Source organism: Bombus pascuorum, chromosome 1, assembly GCF_905332965.1.
Source record: "Bombus pascuorum chromosome 1, iyBomPasc1.1, whole genome shotgun sequence".
Taxonomy (NCBI): Eukaryota; Metazoa; Arthropoda; class Insecta; order Hymenoptera; family Apidae; genus Bombus; species Bombus pascuorum.
In genome coordinates, this window is record NC_083488.1 from 307647 (window position 1) to 328797 (window position 21151).

General features: G+C 37.0%; 1 protein-coding gene across 2 annotated transcripts in view; it reads right to left on the minus strand.

Annotated features, from left to right (window-relative positions):
- Positions 1 to 21151, minus strand: part of LOC132910941 (lachesin-like) — a 269863-nt gene that overhangs the window by 38059 nt on the left and 210653 nt on the right. For both annotated transcript variants that reach the window (XM_060967162.1, XM_060967152.1), the window contains exon 3: positions 20172 to 20379. In XM_060967162.1, coding sequence (XP_060823145.1) covers positions 20172 to 20379 — 208 coding nt within the window. The remainder of the gene's footprint in view (positions 1 to 20171; positions 20380 to 21151) is intronic.

Genomic DNA, 21151 nt, shown 5'->3' on the forward strand with positions numbered 1-21151 from the left:
AACGAAGTCATCCCTGAATTTCAATCGCTTTCGTTCGCCAGACGAGCTTCGATATTACGATTTCCCGATTAATTCGTCACAGGGGTTCGAAGTATTTCGAATGCCGAGTTACATCTTCGATAAATATAAGACGCACCTATATGTATATGAAGAGTTAAAAACACGTGGAAGCGAAGACATTATATATGTGAAAATGAATTTTCATCCTTACGGGCTGCTGGGTCATGCGACTGCGTAGAATTCTTTATTAACGATTGGGAATAGGCTGACGATCTCGCCACTCTCTCAATGCGTTGCTGATATACTTAATTGATAAATGACTAGCAAAATAAATCGACCGATAAAACGGCTTGATTTCGACGTTCGACAAACGCGATCGAACAATTATTGTACAAACGTTATCTCTGTACCAGCAGATTATTCTTAACAACGTACTATTGTCATCAATGATTAACAAAGGATCAGATATTAAAAATGTTGATGTGAAATGCGAATGTAAATGACGATACCAGGTAGTACGTTTCTGATTCGTATCAAAAAGTGTGATCTAGAAATTCTCTGCAATAGCGAAAGGCTAATCTGATTTGTCGCGTGATCATGCAGGCACGCGCGTCATAGGCAGATGAATGGTATTTTCGCGATATACGGATATAGAATGAGAGTTATTTCAACGTAAACGAAGCATTGTGTTTATAGATAATATTACAAATTTCCAATCATCGATACGAATGCAATTTCCAATCGTATTATCGAATTACCAAGTAGTTGCCACTTCATAATTCGATTCTACAACGGTTATTCGTACAATCGATCATCCTGCCTTTTCAAAATTCATTCTGCAGGTATATGGCGTTCTTTAGACTATGATCTCCCCACCGAATCTATGAAACGTGCAGAGAGTGGAGTTTTTCAAAATGGAATAGTTTGATTTATATTAATTTCCGGTATACGGTCGCGTCGAAAGGTAAGTTAACGCTGCCGCTAAAAGTTGCAACGTAAGATCGTCGAGTGACTTTCCAAGACGATCGTAGTAGCATGAAAAATTGTCAAACTCGATTTTTGCGAGAACGAAATCTCGAAGCGAACAAATTTTATTCTATATTTTCGACTTATTCGTTCACGTCGAATTACCTTCTACTCGGTTGTACAACCGGCTACGAAACACCCTGTATATCGTTGTTTATTCGTTGATTGGTTAATTTTTTACTCATTCCAGCGGACGAGTAGCTTAAAAAGATAAAAAGAATCGAAAACATTATTTTTCGATCTTTTCGAATTTGAATCGCTGTGAATGCTTATCGTTTAAACTCGTTTGCTTTCATTAATCAACGTCGATCCCAATTAATTATCTATTTAATTAACCCGTAGGACATATGTCCAACCAAGGATTTTATTAATACAAGTCGAAGACAGCTTATATCGCCGATTGATTACTCGGTTGTGTACGTGTATACGTGATGTCTATTTTGACGTTTAATTTCCTGGTTAAGGAGAAACCTTACGTGACAACGGACTGTCGGTTAATTAGCACGTTCGAGCTTACCGTGACTTCGTGAATAATTCAAAGTGTCTTGCGTTGCATTCGCGGCCTATCGAGTGTGCCGATAGGTTACTCACGACGTCTACATCTTGCGCGTTCGAATAAGCTCGTTTGAGCGACTATTACCTGCTAGAATAGATCAGTTTATAGAGTCGTCAAAAGGTTGGATCGATTTCGACGTGTACACCTGCGGTACGTCGTGCTCCCTAATCATCGTTGTTGTATTTGGCGAATACAGAATACTGTGTCAGTTTTACACAGAGTACGGGATACCGCGTCATCCAGTGCTTAATTAGATGCGACGATGAAGCGTGAATTGGTCGTAACTGGGAGTTTAATAACGAGATACAAGGCGAAAATAAGACGAAACGAAGCGAAGAGAAGGAAAAGATGGCCGAGATAATGGATTATTGTTATGCATGGTAAGTTGCTTGCTGGACAGAAAGGGAATAAAATGGATCGCATGTGAAAGATAGATTCGACAAGTGCGATTTATATTATATTAAATCATCTTCTAACAGCGTCGAGCAAACCTGTACACGCTTTATCAAACTTTCAAGAATATTCACGTTGATTCAGGTACACTTAAAAGACAACGTCGTATGTTTTTGCGCTCCGTTATCTCCAAGGATATAAAAACTGTAAAAGGCTGTTTGCAGGATTTCGAAAAATAACGTACAACGTTAACTCCCACGTATCGTCCTCGTATTGGTTGTAACGCAATATTACGCGTATCCGAATCAACGCGAACGCTCTTGAAAATTTGTTCATGTACGTGCTTTAAGCAGATACAGTACAGTAGATCGCATTCGATTATTGTCTTTCTAATACAAAACTAAATCAGAGAGTGAATATGCATAAAAATGGTGCAACTTGGTTTCTTTTACGAATTACAAAAGTTTGCAATTTTCTCGATTCGATAAGTTAGAATAAATATTCAGTTGCGATACTAAATGTCTCCGTGTATTTCATATATGCAGGTTTTTCGAATTCTTCGAACAGGGAGTGCTGGAACAAATCAGTTACAAGCGCAATGGAAAACTTTCGATTCTTGATTTTTTGATTGAAGCGTTTCTGATTCGTTAGATGACACGATGACACGAATACAAAAAAATCCACCATGGTTTTAACCGAGTAAGCTGTACGGTCATTTTGGTTATTTTGGTTTCCCTGGTGTCTGTCAGTTCCATGGAATTTTTATGGAAATAGACAGTGACTCTGTGAAATAAATCAAATCTATCAAGCAAAATGGGTGAAACCGAAGCACTTCCGAAATTTATACGCCCTTATACTATGATATGGTTCGACGAGTTTCCCGCCCAACAGACTAACGAGTCTACTCTTATTAGTAATCCAGTGCTGTGACTAGAAGTATCCCACATCACCGTGTTGCGAACTTCATCGTCGCACACTCGTACTAACACACTTATACCTCATGATATACTGAGATTTTTGATTTTTGAATTGGGAACATGCCATCGAAATTACGAAGAACATCATTCAATGGCTATAGAATTGCGTCGATTAATGCGGAGATGGAAATATTAATTAAAACCCAACGTTTGAAATATCACCGAAATTACCGAGTCGGTAAATTGGATAATTTATTCTTCGAATAAAGTCTTGTCATAAATTACAAGCTTATATGTTTTGTAGAATTAATTATTTCGATATGAAATAATATTTGGATACTTAAATACGAATGTTCCCACACAATATTATGGTGTAATACGTGTAATAATTAGGAAAGTTCATACTAGATTCCGACATATGAAATGTCTCATCGTGTTATAACAATTTTTTAATTAATTATTACTTATCGTGAATACGTAGCGATGACGTTTATTTATCTGGAAACTCGTTCCTGCTTTCTGTACCGTGAGGTGCATTTTACCGCGAATTGTATATTCAAGCAGTTTCTTCACTGGCCAGACAAGTAGAACGAAGAGATCTGCCATTTTTTCGAAGAGAGAGGGAAGAGGAAGACGTAGACCGTTTTATTATGTACAGTAGCGGACAAAAGTTTAAGACGAAATGGAAGAAATAAATAATTGATTTACTTTCCATAAAAAATATAAATACGGTGTTCTACTTTTGGTATTAACTAATTGTACATTTGTTTGTACACTTAGAAAAAAAATTTCATTTTGATATTTTGCTCAATAGCTAAGTTATAAAAAAGGAACGAAATCTGTATAATATTTCGTCGGTCAAAAGTTTAAGACTATACAAAAAATATTAATTTTTGGTTAAAAAATATACACAATTTTTGTTTAAATTCAATATTTTGTTCAATATCCGTTATTTCTTATCCCTTCGGTACATCTTCTTGGCATAGAATCTATTAATTTTTTATATTAATCTACCGTAATATTATTCCAGGCTGTTTCAATCGTAGAGTAAAGTTCATTTAAATTTTTCGGTTTATAACCTTGTACTGTCTTTTTTATGATGCTTCACAAATTCTCGATTGGGTTAATGTCTGGTGATTGCGACGGCCACGGCAGCACGGTGATATTTTCTTCTTGAAAAAACTGTTTCACAACCCGAGCCGTGTGCTTCGGATCATTATCATTTTGAAAAATAAAATCATCACTCATATTGTTGCGTGCAAAAGGTAACATTGTGTTCTTGAGTATGTCCTTGTATTGAAAACGGTCCATAATTCCATTGATACGACATATCGGACCAGGGCCGCTTCGAGAAAAACACGCCCACACCATAACGTTGCCACCACCATGTTTAAGAGTTTTTAAAACGCACTGTGTTTTCAAACTTTCGCCAATTCGACGTCTAACGTACCGTACCCCGTCAGAAGAGACGCGACTGAATTTCGATTCGTCAGAAAACAATACCTTTTGCCAATCTTCACTTGTCCAATGCTTATGAGCTTTAGCAAATGCAAGTCGTCTTTTTCGATTCCTAGAACTCAGCAGTGGTTTCTTTTGGGGTTTTCGTCCTCTTAAGTTAAAGTCTTCTAATCTTCTCCTAACAGTTCTAGCACTAATTTGTGTATCGTTTTCATAGTTTATCTCCGCAGCAATATTATTTGCACTACGAAAACGATCCTTTTCGCTCAATCGATGAATCCGGCGATCCATTTTCGGTGTTGTTTTCCGTGGTCTTCCGTTTTTCGGTTGATCGCAATACATGCCTGTCTTTAAACATTTATACCAAGCTTGTTTACAAGCTGTTTCTGACCTGTTCACTATATTTGCTATTTCGGTGAAGGTTTTACTTTGCTTTCGCAGCCTTACGATTTGTTCCCTTTCGTTTTCAAGTAAATTCTTTGATTTACCCATAGTCTCTTCCTACCTAAATGAATTTTAAGCAATAAAAGGTACACTAAACAATGATTTTGACATTCCAGAATCAAAATGTTCAAAAACTGTACTCGTACTCACGTTTTACACAGATCGTCTTAAACTAATGTCCACTGTTTCCAAGTGCTAGGCGGTAACTAACTGTTGTAACTCCTACATTGTTTGTATTTAACAACTGACTGTCTGAGGTTACGAAGGTCAAACATACAGCTACGTTATTCCAAAGAGACAAACCGAATAGAAGAACAATATGCGTATAAGATGTTTGTAATCCGGTTTACAAATCATCGTCTTAAACTTTTGTCCGCTACTGTATTTGGTGGTATGTATATTTCGTTGCTGTGGGTTGTGGCTGGATAACGAGGAAAATCTCTCCCCCCCCTCCCGCCATCACTCTCTCTCTCTCTCTCTCTCTCTCTCTCTCTAGTTACTCCTCGGTTCCCATTCGTTTTTTCGTTCTTTCTTTCGTTTTTTGCTCTCAGACATTGCTTGTGTTTTCTGTGACGACTTCTGGACAATTTTCTCCACCGGAAGATATTTTCCGTCACGGTCCGTTGCTATCTTGTTATCTGCTAAGGAAGCAGACGAAAAATGGAGAAACACGAAAATAAGAAGGCGGAGGGGAAGGCAAAAGGCCAACGGAAAAAGGGGGAGGAAAAGCAGTTAGAAAAGAATACAAAGGAAGGAAAAGCAGTCAGGAAAAGGGACGGGTGACGGTGGAGAGGTAAAAATGCGATTGGAACGGCGATGTGGCGGAGGAAACGCGAAAAGTTCGACACCCAAAACGAGCATCGAGTTCAGGGAACGATATATCACTTCGCTGAGACACACGATCTGCAGGACAATTCAACGACCCAATCGAAATTGTTCGACTGCTGGCAATACGTAGCCAGGATGCATGGGGTTCCGAGTGTGTTTACTTACTTGGTACATAAAGCACAAGCTTGACTGCCTCTCGTATAGATCACTAAATGCGTCATATCCCTGCAGGCTACGTAGGAACGTTCGAAACAACCATAAGATCTCGACAGCTCGATAAAATTGACCTAGTACGGTAACATAGATTTATAACTTTGTTAATACCACAAGATTATTGCACATTCTTAATGTTCCTTTTCATAGTTTTGTTTAAGAACGTTAATTTGCATTATAACGGGTAAACAGGTATACGTACGTAACTGTGCAGATTGTTAGAAACGAGTGCTGGAAATTATTCCTCGAAACGATAAATGAAACGTAATGTCTGTATCTAGATAAAATCTTTAATTCGTATAATTTTGAGTTGTGTAATGGTTGGAATTCTAAAATAAGGTATCATCTTGTATACGTGAAGGGTAAAGACGTTTACAGGAATATTTTACTCGCTTTTAGAAACTGTTATCCTGCTTCGCGTATTCGCGTATATTATTTTAAATATTATTTTCAAGCTATATCATATATAATATCGCGTAAAAAGATCGATAAATTATGCCGGTATGCGTATCTTTTTACTTAATCTTATCGTAGTAGGTACGTTTAAACGCGGATTTTGACTTGACTGTGAAATTTGAAGTTGGCTGTTAAAAATTACAAAAATTATAAGAATTAGACATCTTTTATAATACACGCGCAAAGATTAATAGCATGTTTTCCCAATTACCATGTAACTAATAAAACGAGATAAGATAACGCGTTAGATAGATGCTAAATTCTTCAAACTTTGTATTTCGCGGTATGCGTTATACGGTACAAGAGCGACACAAATGCGTAACTATTATTTTAATTAGATTCGTTGGTATATATAGAATTTTTTGTCCGGTGAATAGTCGGATTACATTTTTGCGTAAAATGCTTAACTTGGAACCGGCGCTAGCGAGTACACTTTGCTCTATATAAAAAAGCTATTAATTATACTTGACAATGAAAGAGTTGTTTTCTTTCAAACTGTAGGTAGTGTTAGGCGTTGTTTTATCTATCCTTTTTGTCTATCTATACGCAACGCTACGATCAAAGAAAGTTTATCGCGATATATTAGTCCGTTTAGAAGCGACGAGGGAACATCGTTTGGCAAACGTATTAGCAGGAAATTCAAGAGAAAAGAAGCAGATACACAAAGAGCGTAGTTTAAGCGCGTCAGGTAGCACAGGCTCCATTGAGTACGCGAAGAAATCTCGAAGATAGGGTTCACGGTGGATTTACGGCGTGACGGTCGCTGGCGAAGCGTGATATTTGCACCTTTAAAACGAGTAATCCACGGGTTCTTCACGGCTGATTACTTGGCCGTACGGCGGAGAATCGGATGGTTTTCTTGGTTGCTCTAGTAGCGTTCCAGATTGCGCGCATTTCGCGATATTAGAGGAAAAGTAATGGCACTGAGTGGCAACGCGGAAGGAGGCTGCCTTCTCTGGCTAAAAGTACCACGGGAAGAGGTTGGATCAACAGCTCGAAAGATGAGAAGAAGTGGTTAACGTGCAGCTTAACCCTCCCCGAGCCACGTAATGAATAACAACGGCATGAAGTGTTTGCCACGGGCAACAAGGAAGAACTTTCCAGCAAACTCTCTTCTCTCTCTCTCTCTTTCTCCTCTGTTTACAACGTTTAATTAGGGTGTTTCAATTGGGACAAGCACGATGCCCACTACAGCACAATGTGTAGAATAATTCGTTTAATAATGCGCTTTGCGCTTTGACCCTCGGCTTCTCGTAGTACGAAAACGCTCTTCTACGGTACTGTCTAGCTAATATAACTCAGAAAACTAAGGAACTATAATTACTGCACATTGATCGTCGAATATTTTGGGATATCGATGGGAAGGTTTTTTGCTTTGACACGTAGAATAACGATTATTTTTCTATTGTACCAACTACATGAATAGGTTGTTTAAAGCAGTAAGGTACGTTCGCGACCTGAATAAGTTTTTGGTCTCTTTACGATGATTGTGAGCAAGCAACGCAAAAATAAACTTCAAAAGATTCTTTGTTTACTATATACATGCAATAAACATATTCGAACATAGTAGGTACTCGGCTAAGAATACGAGGCAAGGTAGCAATTACGACGTAAATTTATCAAGTAACAAAAATACATTTAGCTTGATAATTGTAAAGCAAATTCAGCTACAGCGCGAATTTTTGTAATGTTCTCCGTCGAGCGCGTATAAACGTTCGTAGATCTTGGCGCATACGTGTATGTTTGCAGGTCTGAAATACAGTTAACGGTAATTGCGTTGTTACGTTCGATTGATATTTTACTTGTGGTTCTTTGGGTAGGCGATGAAACTCCGGTATAAGCAGTTCGATATAATTCACCTGCACGACAGTTTCAAGTTACAACGATGATCGTTTAATTTTGTTTCTTAACATTATCCTATACAATTAACACGCGTAGGTATGATACGATACGAAGGTATGAAATTTACGATGTTATACATATTTGACAGTTTCTATGAGTGTTTTTTTGCTACATCATGCAACGGTTATAATATATCTTATCGAACAAACGCATACGCGATACTGGTCATTATGAAATTAACATCGAAGAATTACCCTAGAAAATACGTTCTCCTATGTATCCGATAAAAAGTAAAAATATAGAGAAACCAATAATCTCGGTCTGAAAAGAGAGCAAGTGCCATAAACGTTATTCTATGTTCCGTGTGTAAAAGAATGTTGTTATAAATTATGCAGAAGTATGGATATTTAATATTTTTGCTGTAGAGAAATTCACTGGTTTGCCTTTGGTGATCGAGCCGATACTTCAAAGAACGGATACTTTGTGCAATTTTAATGGTTCATTTCACTGTATCGTATGTGAGAGGCATATGTAATATTTACATGGCACGATATAGCGTACTTGCAATAAAATCAGTTCGACAGTCTCGCTTTTGCACACTTTATATTCGCGGGTAAAGATACTGACGAAACTAGAATGGACTTGCAAAGCGTACAGCGGAAAGTTGCGAACTTCTTTACCAAATAGGTTACAGGGGGTAAGAAATTCCGCTAACTTAAGATCATTTGAACTCTCGTGTGTAAAATTCAACGAGACGTTTCACGTGAAAGAAATTTTAATGCGCAATTTGTTTCGAGAGAAAGTCAAGCGTTTCGGTGAAAATACATATACATATGGAAACTACGACGCTCCTTTAATCGTATACAAAATAAGTTTACTCTGTTTACCTTGCTTTATATGAAATTTCTTCGCCGACAATTCCGCGCAAAATATTTTCAAACGATCTTGTCAGCGATTACAGCTTTTAACAGAAATTCTTAATACGCGACATATGACGCGACTTTCTAGCGAAACGTATCCAGTATACCTTATAAAACTATTTTTATAAATTTTACGTTGCCAGATCATGCTATGAATTGTGTTAGAGTACTAGAAAATAAAATTATAATATCGTGAAATACGTATTTGTTATATCTGTGTTAACCGTTAAAGTAATTATTAATACGCGTTATAGTAATTGTTTATACGATATTACAATTCCACGCATCAAGTTATATCAATCGTAATGTTGCGTCGCGAATCCGAACGTTAGTCGTTTGGTAGTTTACGACTTTAAGGTAGGAAAAAATTACTTTTCGTGGACTGTACGATTACCAAAGATGTTTAGGTACAACGGAGGATCGTGCGTTGTTGTGAATTAAGTTGAACGAACACTACCAAATACAAAGTGTCTTGAATCTAAACTCTTATTCCCCTTCGCACGAGAGTAAAATGCACGAAAATTCTTTCCTCCGTAGAAAGATCAAAGGCAGATCGAAACTCCGAATTGTTCGTAAGTTCTAGAAAATTAGTAGTTCTTTTGGCAAGTTTTTTGTTTCATCTTTTTGGTCAAAGATATCTAAAGTATACAAATTAAAGTTACGACATTTAATAACCGAAAGAAATCTGAAATATTTAGATGCGATTTCTTCAACTATATTCGTGCAAATATGAAATTGTATAAACATCCTTAGTCAAGAGATAATGATAATAGTTAACAATTGTGCAAAGTTGCGTGGCAAGTGGCAGAAGCGTAATTAACTATGTTACCGATGCGTCCGCCTGAAAGTGTTAATTTTCCAACAAATATTTTAATGAGTAAAGTTGGCGACTCGATGGTTTAGCGTATTATTTTAAAGGAATCCGCACGCGAATTGGAAACAAGTGCTTGAACACGAATCTACAAATTTTGCTGATAAACCGGTGAGAGTCACAAGGTGAGTGGAGGCGAGTGGAGGCGAGCGGAGAACAGGGCACCCCGTTCGAAACTCAAAGCCAAGTTTCTTTAACGATGAAACCAATGAAAGCAGTACCTGTTAGCATTATAATCTGTTCGTGAGTGCAGTCGAGCAGCAATACATCGTCGAATCTTTGCGCGTCTACGAGCGTCTATACGCGCACAGCACGGTGAATTATCTCGATAGCGAAAAGCGCTGGAAGAAGAAGTAGTTTGTTTCTCCATTGGCGTAATATGTTATGGCAAATAACATGTTATTATCAGAACCTACGATTGAATCGTTTTGTCATAAATGAAGATTCCTAGAGAAAAACACGAACGAGAAGATACACGTTTCTTGACTTCGATGTCACCTTACCATTAAAAACAAGACAATTTCAATATGGCATATAGATTGGAAAAGAAAACAAAAAGAATGTGGTATGGAAGCCAAATGTATAATAATCCAGCAGTATTTTAATACCTTCGATATTCTAATATTATGATGTAACATATCTTAACAATCTCGAAGAGAATAAAAAAGCACGTGTTTATCTCGAAAATCATATGTAAAGACAATTTTGTAATGTGAATGTTAAAGCTACTTTGCTGTGATAAGTAGCAAAATGATTATCTCCGTTTCACGAAATTTTTTAAATCTTCGCATCGATAAAGTCCAGCAGTAATTTTAGCATCGGTAAAATCCGTCAACGCACGAACGTGTTATAAAATTTTAGCGTTCTTTTAATAGTTTATCGATTCTCTCCACAACTTTGATTTCTATAATTTCTCGTTCAAATAATACGAGTTCAACTTTCATTGTCTACCATGCTATATGTTGAAAGAAAATTAATAGCAGACTATACTCTGCTCACTTACCCTGACATTTGTCGTTCCATGTTTGGTCTTGGTTCTTTCTCCGTTCTACGTAATTTTACGGTTACGTGTTTTTCCTTTGTATCGTTAAAATTATATTTTATCGAGTAATTTTCATATAAAACACAAGCAATAATTAAGTATTTGAACGATCGAAAAATAGAAGTAAATTTTATTCGACTATTACAAAAGTACGAACAGACGATAATTTCCCTCGAAAACGGTTCTAGTATATATAAAATATAAAACGTTACGGATACCAATAATTGCGTGAAATTGATTAGAACATGTTCGCATCTAGTATAATATTTACATAACGACTTGATCGATTTACGGGTTACTATACTTATACCGTGAAAGTTGCGGTTGGAAAATTACCGCTTGGAAAGCAACCAACTCGCATATACCATACGCGATATACGTATGTAGGTGTTAACAACGCATTAAATGAGTTAGAAACATTTATCGGTACTTGTCAAATTATATCGCGACTAGTTACAACAATTATTGATTGCGCGAACATTATCCGAATAAAAGAATTTCAAGTATAATTTATAAATATCTTCGAGTCAGATTTATTTAAGTTAGATATTTCAAACTTTTATACGAAGTATCCCTAGCTATAATTAAAGATATCTCACGAATCGTTCATGTTCTTTTTTTTTTATATATTTTACCTTAACATCTTTCGACGTAGAACGTTCCGAAGAATCCACATATTTAAAAAAGATATATATCGTTTCATTAAAAAGAACAAAGTTCGTCTCCGTATGTCCTCTACTCCTCTGATAAAAAAGCTAATCACTTGAAATTATGTTCTCCCTCGGAACGATCCAAATTTTATTTGAAATATATCTCGTTAAATCACTGTTTGCGCGATAACCGAAATGGCTGCAATTACGTGACCCACCCTGTATACGATGGGTCCGCTCGTAGTTGCATCCGATTATTGTCAACAGCACAATAGCAATGTCGTCTTTGGTCTCGTTTTGATCAGGAAAATCGCATCGATGCGTCATTGGAATCTTTGTTCACGAAAGATTTCAAATAAAGAAGTTTCGTCGTTGCATTAATGTCGTTGTCTCACCGATACGAAAGCGAAAGGGGAAGCGGAATACACTGTGTGGTTACTGGGTAACTGGAAATACTTTTGAAAGAAATTTCTTTAACGAGTATGCGCTGATTATTGCCACGATCATCGAACAACATTATACATACGAGGGTGACTCAAATATAAACGAGACTTTATTTTTAAAATAATTTTATTCAGTGAAATAACATAGCCAAGCACATATTATTTTTCAACATAGTCTCCTGCTTTGGAAATGCATTTTTCCCAGCGGATTGGGAGATTTTTGATCCCAGCATCGTAAAAAGAAGAGTGCTGTGTCAGAAGCCAATTGCGCACAAAGGCCTCCACCGCCGCGTCGTCTTGGAATCGTTGTCCTCCTAGTGCTTCTTTAAGCGGTCCGAAGAGATGGAAATCGCAGGGCGATAGGTCAGGACTGTAGGGAGGATGATCAAGTGGAGTCCACCTTATTTCCTCTAATGTTGTGCAGGTTAGAGCTGCTGTATGAGGCCTGGCGTTGTCGTGGAGGAGAATGACGTCTCGAATCGGTTGGTTACGCCTTTTCGAACGATAAGCAACCTTTGCCTCCCTCAAAAGCTCACAGTAATAAGCAGCATTTATTGTGCGAATGTTCTCCTCCGTAATGCTGGTTCGAGGACGACGATCATGTTCCACATTTTCAACCAGTTCACGTCCTTCCTTGAACTTCTTATGCCAGGCAAACACGCGAGCCCTTGACAGTGTCTGATCCCCGAACTGTGCAGTCAATCTTTGCAGAATTTCTATTGGTTTGACGCCTTCATGTGTGAGAAATTTAATAATAATGCGTTGCGCAACTGAGAGGTGTACTTGTTGCTCTGACATCTTGAATACTACCGCCAAACGTGTCTGAACTGGACAACGGCCTGCTCTCCCCACTCCTGACATCCCAACCAATGCACACTAGAAGCGGCCGCTCGCTCCCTTTAAATTTACGCGCTCAGAAACAAAAGTCTCGTTTATATTTGATTCACCCTCGTACTTGTACGAAAGAATACGAAAACTTAGATTTCGAAAATTCAGAACGATCATTCGATTCTTGATAATTTATCGTTCGGTGCACGTTTAAGTGCACGCTACCGTTCTTCGTGACCTACTAAACAAGAAACTTGATAATTTGTTAGAACGTTTCGATTATTATGATTATTATTTGAAAAATGAAAACGAATAGAGCGAAAACGGTTGAATACAACACTGGAAAAATGATTTCACGAAATTGTAGTTTGTCACGATGAGGTAAAATTAAATAAAATGCTCTCGGTTGACTGGGGTTCGGATTCGTGGCCAAAGGTCTCGCGGCATGGTTCAAGTTCCGGTTGATTATCGGCCGGCATTTCTGCAACTCGATTTATTCGCAGTTACGTTGTGCTTATTTCAACGTGGTTCTGGTGGTTCGGTATCTACCTAGAGCTGTAGCTCCCACATGTTTAACCATTTACAAACTCGTCTTTACTCGCTCCGCGTGTGAACGTTTACATTCATACTGGGATATTAAAGTGGCTAAAATCTCTAGAGCGAAAATAAAAGTATGCGTGTACAAGTTGCAAAAAGCGGACGCAAATAACCCTGACGGTTGACGCGTCTTTAGATAATTTAAGAGAAACTAAGATATTCGCGATACTGACAATGACGTCTTTGTCAATTTATATTTTATACGGTTAATGAATTGAATATCAATAAATTCCATCAGTGACAAGCCGGTGGTACTTTACGATCGCTTAATCAACCAGAAGAGAAAGTAAAATTTCGTTCCGTTTACGACACGTAGTTGACCCAAAGCAAACATTGTTGAAACAAACGTTCAAATTACAATTATATCACTTCCCTCTCTATCCGTTGATATTATGCACGACTACCCATCAACGAAGAGAAAACGATGGTTAATTCTCCCTATTCCTTACAAACCAAACTAAATCTACGCGAACCGTGCAAGATCAAGCTGCGAAACCAACGTCAAATCAGGAAACAGCCAAAGGGAGTCTCGTGAAAAAATCCGATGGCACATTCGATGATTACACTAGTCCCGTTACGTAGACGATTTATTAAGCTGCTGCGGCAAGGTTGCTCGAATCTCGGTTTATTTCTTATCATACGAATCGTACAGTTTCACGAAAAGCAGTTTAAGCGATGTACACGACATGACGTGGACGATTTCACGAGGAAGATAAAGTTCTATAAGTAGTTGGGTCCGTCGTAGCCAGCACGCAGACGATTTCGTAGCTCGAATAAGGCTCGCATTTCCGAAGAAGGAACCGACTAAAAGGAGGAGAGAAAGAAAGAGAAAGAGAGAGAGAGAGAGCAAAAGACTCGTAGAATTATATTGCCGTAGATAGGATGCAAGAGACCGCCGCATCTCGAGAATACCAATTTGATTTCGCTAGGAACGCCGGAAACGCAGCCGGAAGCTCGTAAAGTATACAACCAACGTGGTCAACGAACCTTACGTCTTGCCGTTGCAGACTACCGGAAGTACTGTCCGTTACGAAAGGGTCGAGCCGGAGGCGAAGGTACTTAAGGAACGAACGATGACGCATCCCGAGTCCTTTTTCAGCCACTGATGTGGTCGTAAGAAGGATCATGCACGTTGCTCGACTTTTTGTCTCGACTCGACCATTTTACTAGAATTCGCTAATGAATGCTGACCTTATTACCAACTTATACAAGGTTCTCTTTGTCTACCAAGTAATAGTTCGGTCGATTTTGGAATTCAGCAACTTTTGTGCTCGTTGGTTCGATTAGTTGTAATTTGAGAGTAATTAATACAGAGTTAGTTTAGTTCCGAACTTACAAGTTTGATTATTATTGGCAAATGTTACAACATCGAATTGCTTGTGCGAGAGCCTTTCAGAAGTCAGACTATAAATTAACTTTACTTTTCGTTAATTTCGTTACACGAAAAAAAAGCCAATTGACGCATATAATACTACAAGGTTCGAGAAACAAACGACTTAATTCCGCAAGTCCATTTATCGCACAGAAATGACAACATATATAATAGTAAATTTTGAGGTAAGCATTTGGACGAATAGAATCGTTCAAAATGGTCCCTGAACGGCTCGTATTATAGCGATATAATGGATTTTGTAATACATACACTTTCGAGAATAGAAATTTTGTTTAAGAATAAATATATCTTTATAATTGCGTAGCACTTCCTTTAGTGAATTTTTATATGTTTCATATTAAATCGATATAAGAACGAATAGCTCGTCGAGTTCTTTACGTTAAACGGAAGATAAGCGTGTATGTGTATTTCTCTTCAGCAACCAACCTCGGTCCCTGTTCCTCGAGAAACACGTACAACACTCGAAATTTTTCATTTTCGTAACATTCGTATTTTTGACTCGTAAGATGCGTGGCAAACAAATATCTTGAATCGAGTTTACCTAATCGAATCGTATTCACCCCGGTTATGCAATCATTCGTAAGTCTAAAGGCAAATATCGGGTAATTTGTTTAAATTTCTCTCGCGTCTCGTTGTTCGTTTAAAGATAAAAATAACGACGTTGGCGGCAAATGTTTGACCAAAAATCGTGTTACGCGTGTACGGGTCATTAACTTTATTCGCTTCAAATATCTTGCTCTCTAGCCATAACAAAATCATTAGCGTTGCATCGCAGCCTCCTTTATGGGATAGAATTCTGCAAAAAGAAAACAACCTTTTAGCGAAACAATGTTCAAACGTTAGTACGTCCAGGATCCTCGTTATCCATCGAGTCGTCTATTAATCTGACGGTGTTATACGCTGAGATTCGCAAATGATAAATGTCAAATGTTCTCTCCACGCAGCTATAACGTTATGACATCGTTCGTTACATACGGTGTACCTTAAGAACGGAAATTTCTATCTGTATAAATAACGTCGAAAACGGCGCGTGCGGAGAATTTAGATCAACGATCCGAAGGAGCCACGCGACCGGACCTTTTCGTCGCATCCATTTTCCACCGAGAGTTCGATTTAAATGCTTCCCGAGTATACTTAAAACCACATTCGTAACGTTTCGCTGAAACTCGTTATACGCGATAGACAGAAGTAAGTCATTTACATTAGTGAAACAGAAAATCGGTTTCCACTTTAACGGAATTGATTTGCAGTTTGACGTTGGTCGAGCGTTTTTAAGTCGTTTCGTTTAATGCTACGAATCTAAACGTTTGCGCGTTTTAAATACAAGAATTTGGTACATTCAATTTTTCCAGTTGGATTACATTTTAATTTATGTGCTTTATACGAACGCCTGTTTTCATACTCGGTTAGTAGTTATTTGAAAAGATTGAAATTCGAGAAACTATAGCGTTCTTTTTATAGTAAATATATGTATACAATTACAATTGTCATTCGCTACTATTTCAAAGTATTTTATATTTTCATTGAACAACGAAGTATTCTATGCTCTACTACCTCCGTTCTTTTTTTTTTTTTTTTCTTTGGTATTTCGAACATCGCACAATGTACAAAAACAAACGTGATATATTAAACGGTAATTTAAAGTAATCCGTATCTATCGTAAGAAAACGCGAAGCTTGGAACGCTCGGTGCGATCGTCTGGTTTTCGTCATTCCCGATTCTAGCAAATTTAAGGTCGGTGTTACACCAGCGATGTATCACGACGCTGCGTCGCGTGGTTTGCGTTTTAGAAATGCAGTCGCGCACGAGCGTCGTGGCACCATTTGGCGTTGCGTGAAATGGTCAACTAAAATTCCGTCTTACGTTTCTTTCTTATCCACGTTAACATAATGATACAAACGCGATTAAACTTAATCGATTTTTATCGAAATTATTACATTTTTATGACCAATTTCAACGGAAGAATCAACGGAAACTTAAAAATGAAAAAATTCACGGCTCAGTTAGGAATGGGAAGACGTTACCGTCGAAGTGAACAGAGTATCGATTATGATTCGATAATTCTTTACGATCTGCCAATAGTAAGAATGGTACGTGTTTATGTCAGCAGAATTAACTGAATCGCGTTTAATTAAGGTACGTCTGCCAACAACGTCGATAACTCGATGACTCACCGGAAAATGTTTTCAAATTCCAATTATTGAATCTCGTTGAAGTTCTGTTTACGAGCACACGCTTAACATTATGTACTCGAATTCGTGTATAATCTGCGACTTCATAGACATATCCAACCCCCGTGATTGCAATTTCCCGTAAATGCTCTTAAACCATTTAATTTGTGGCTTTTCACTTTTCGAATAGGAGTTGTAACATAGAGACGTTATTGTATTATTTTAGACAGTTTGTTCTCTATTACGATAACTTGCGTCTATGTTGTTTAAGTTGCTTTTGAACGAATTAAACTTTGAACGAATTCTCGAAGACAGAAGGTATAACATTTGAGAATTTTCTGCATAATTTTCTAATTTTATGCGAATGAGAGATCGTAATCGAAATACTCGAATCGATGGTAAAACGAAAACAATTGAAACGATCTCTCGGTAGATGGTTAAAAATAGTTAAAAATAGTCGGATAGAAATTGCGCGCCTAAATATATTTTCTCGAGAAGACGAATTAACGAAACGTAGCAAGGCTTTTACAATTAGTAATGATACTGAATTGTAATAAAAAATATATATATAATTTAGCTACAGTGACCAATATACATAGTTACCGTGAAGATTTAGACCGCTTAGAAGCACGATTTATGGAAGATAAGCGACGATAATTAATTTTTCAACGATAATTATTTCTTCTTCTATCGTGTCGCAAGGACAGAATTCGAATAAATTCATATTCTAAATAAAAAGAAATCATCTTGTACAGATCGGTGTGATAAATCTCGTTTATCATATATTGTATTATTAGGAAACATATTTTTCAAACCGTTAAGTACCACGCTCTACAAGTACTTCAAGTACACGTGTATAATGAGCGATTGAAAAGAAAGTTTCTTTTATAATTCGACAAACTTCGATCCTGATGGTTAAAGAAGATACACATACATATATGTATAGAAACTATTTATTAGATGACATAATACGCATAACGTAGAAAAACATAGGTAAAAGATATGCAAAATAGAGCACTCGTATTACCGATACTTGGAAAACGAGTCTAACATTTAAATGTAATTTAATTCTTAGTTGTATTCGGCATTACCTAATTCTTCCTTTCACAAATGTATTTATCTTACGATATTGGAGCACGCTGTTCGTACTTTTACGATACTTTTACAGTACAGAAGAGTCATTATATTTATAATAACATGCATATCGTAACCCACATATACGACGCGAACAAAAAAGGTAAAGAGAGCGCGGCATGGAACACGTTTACGACTGCGACTATAAAATAAGTTTTCATACTACTATGCAACGTTCTTCTGTATAAATTATCTATGTAAACCCTTCGCGTGGCCGGATTTTTCATGTGAAGTTTGAAAACTTTTTAGCTAATCGAATTGGTCATTCTGGAAAGAGCATCGTGTGCGTTTATAGGGTAAAAATGAAAGAGTCGGGGCAAGGGTGCCGATACGAGGGCCGAGGGAATTAAAAGAACGAAACATACGGAGGAAGAAGGGAGAGCGCTCGTATTGGCGAAAGGGCGTACACGAGGTTTCATTTCCGAGAAGGGCTGTAAAGATTGCTCGCGTGCAACCTTCTATATTATAGAGAGTTACATATTTCTCGCAAACTCGCGACTATATTGCTCCATAATAATAAGGTTAATGTCTTGCAAATTAAGTAGAGAAGCGAAAGGTCTTTTACGTGGCTTTACGTCCGTTTAAACTGCCGAAGCCTGATGTTTGTCGACGATGCACGATTAGCGCGATACGGCATCGAGACGACGCTCGTTTAATTTTAGCCAAACGAGATTCATAGATTACGATATACATAGGTGTGTAGATATATTCTATATATGTTATTCCGGTAGAAATCGCAGGAAATCCCGTGTTTCTTTAAATGCTTGAATTTGTAAATTTTATTAGATTCGTAAACGCGCAACGTTGTTCAGCTTCTTTAGCGTTAAATTAAATTTGTTCCTTATTAGAAATTCTTGCAGCGAGTATCCACCAAATATAGAGCTTCTAAGTAATAATCGTTAAACGGTGGTTTCGAATTTTATCGTATAATTTAAACGTTTAACGTAGAACGCTGAGATTTCTTGCGTATATTTTGTTGTGTCCAAATTAAATTTTCAATACGTTAAGGAATAGGTGAAAAAGTGGTGTTAAACAACGGGTTAAAAGATCGTTTACTAAAAAAGATTATAATAAAACGTCCGAATGTCGTTTCACTAGTCAATTACGTACGAATATGTATTAATGAAGCGCAACTGATTCATCGTACACGAGCGACAAATCATTCCTGTAAAGAGATGGGAATAGGGTTTGCCACAGAACGAGATTCTCACGGCTTGTCAGACTTGATTAAGATATTGCGAATTACATCCGTATATCGCTGTGTAACGTTCGCGTGACATAATCGTTGTAATAGCTGTTCCGGATACGACTGATAAGTGCGTGATACACTCTCCTTTCGATAGAAATTCATACGCGTACAGAAGATGATCGGCGAGAACGAACAGACGATTGTTAATTTCCCCGCTAAATTTGAACTTGCTGTATATCAAGTCTACCAGCTACCATGAATCGTTACGTATAATATTAGTTATTTGTTTTGTCACTCTGTGATATAATCCATTCTATGCACTACGGTTTGGTCTTTCTATAAAAAAAAAGGTCACTGTTAAGAATTATTTTATTCTTTGATTTTAACCTTTCACTGCTTGCAATTTCACTCTCGGATTTCACTGTTTTACTTTAAAAATATTACGCTTTTTGATATATAAAAAAAAAGGAAACAAATAAATAAAGGCGATAAAAGTACGAGTAAATTTTTGAAACAAAGTTCGCCGTGTGATAAATATTTCTCAGATAAAGATTTATTTGGGTATAATATTGTTTTGTATTTTTTCTGTAGTAATGATGGCAAATAAATCAATAATGGAAATGAAAGCAATTTATCACGATGAGATTGATCTACCGTCATGTCGCTCGTACAAATTGTCATAATACGATATCACGGTGAAAAAAGAATTATTAGCCAAAACCAGAGAGAAGAATATGCTTCTCGTGTTTCAATGGAAATTAATAAAAGTGGAAAGAATTAAAGGATCGTGTGTTACTTACCGACAACTTGCAGGTAACCGGTTTGACTTTTCATTGGATCCGTATTAATCTGACACATGTACCAACCCCTGTCAGATTCTTTTACCTCTCGTATGTGGAGAAACCACGTGCGATGATCGCTATGAGAAACGGCTATTCGATGGTTTTTCGTGATAACGTGACTAGCTATCGTTAATATCGTTTGGGTATCTACCCGCAGCCATGCTACCTGTAACAAATTGAAAGTTTTCGCTACAGTATCCAACAGGATAATCGTATTTCTAATTTTCAATTTAACATCGCAAACAAGCTGTATAATAGATGAGTTTAACGCCATATTACTCAACTTAGTTTGAAATAAAAATATAGATACGCAGGTATATGTTCTTTAATCACACAATGCCATAGAAAGTTGAAACGCTTGCGACGTAGAAAGGTATTTCGTTACGAATCGAATTGCGGATATTTACGCATCTATGCGAAATTTCAAGTAACTACGATGCACGAAAATGTAACAATAAATATAACTATCTAATTTTATGAAATGCGACGCGATAAATATAACCAGGTATTTAATTCCGATCTCCGACAAAAATTGGTAAATTAAACGAGAAATTTCAATTAAATTTTGACATTTTTACGTAATTACTTTTCGCTAAACTGCGAATGTTTATAATTGATGGAATATTTAATTGCACAAAAGTGTAAAGAATGTGCATAATATACGAAAAATGTACAGAATTTCAATAACGAAGTTCGAGATTCGATTATATTATAATAATATTTCGAGCGCGAAATAAATCTCTATTTAGGTTCCGTTTCTCTAGGTGTATTTAGAAAAAATATAAATTTAGATAAACATCGATACGATACATTAAAAATTCCATCGTATTTTTTACCACCACCGTTATATCTATAAACTATAGATCCATAGATAACGCCACAGTTACTTTAAACATATACCTAAGTATTTCTACACCTGCATTCTACGATGATCTAAT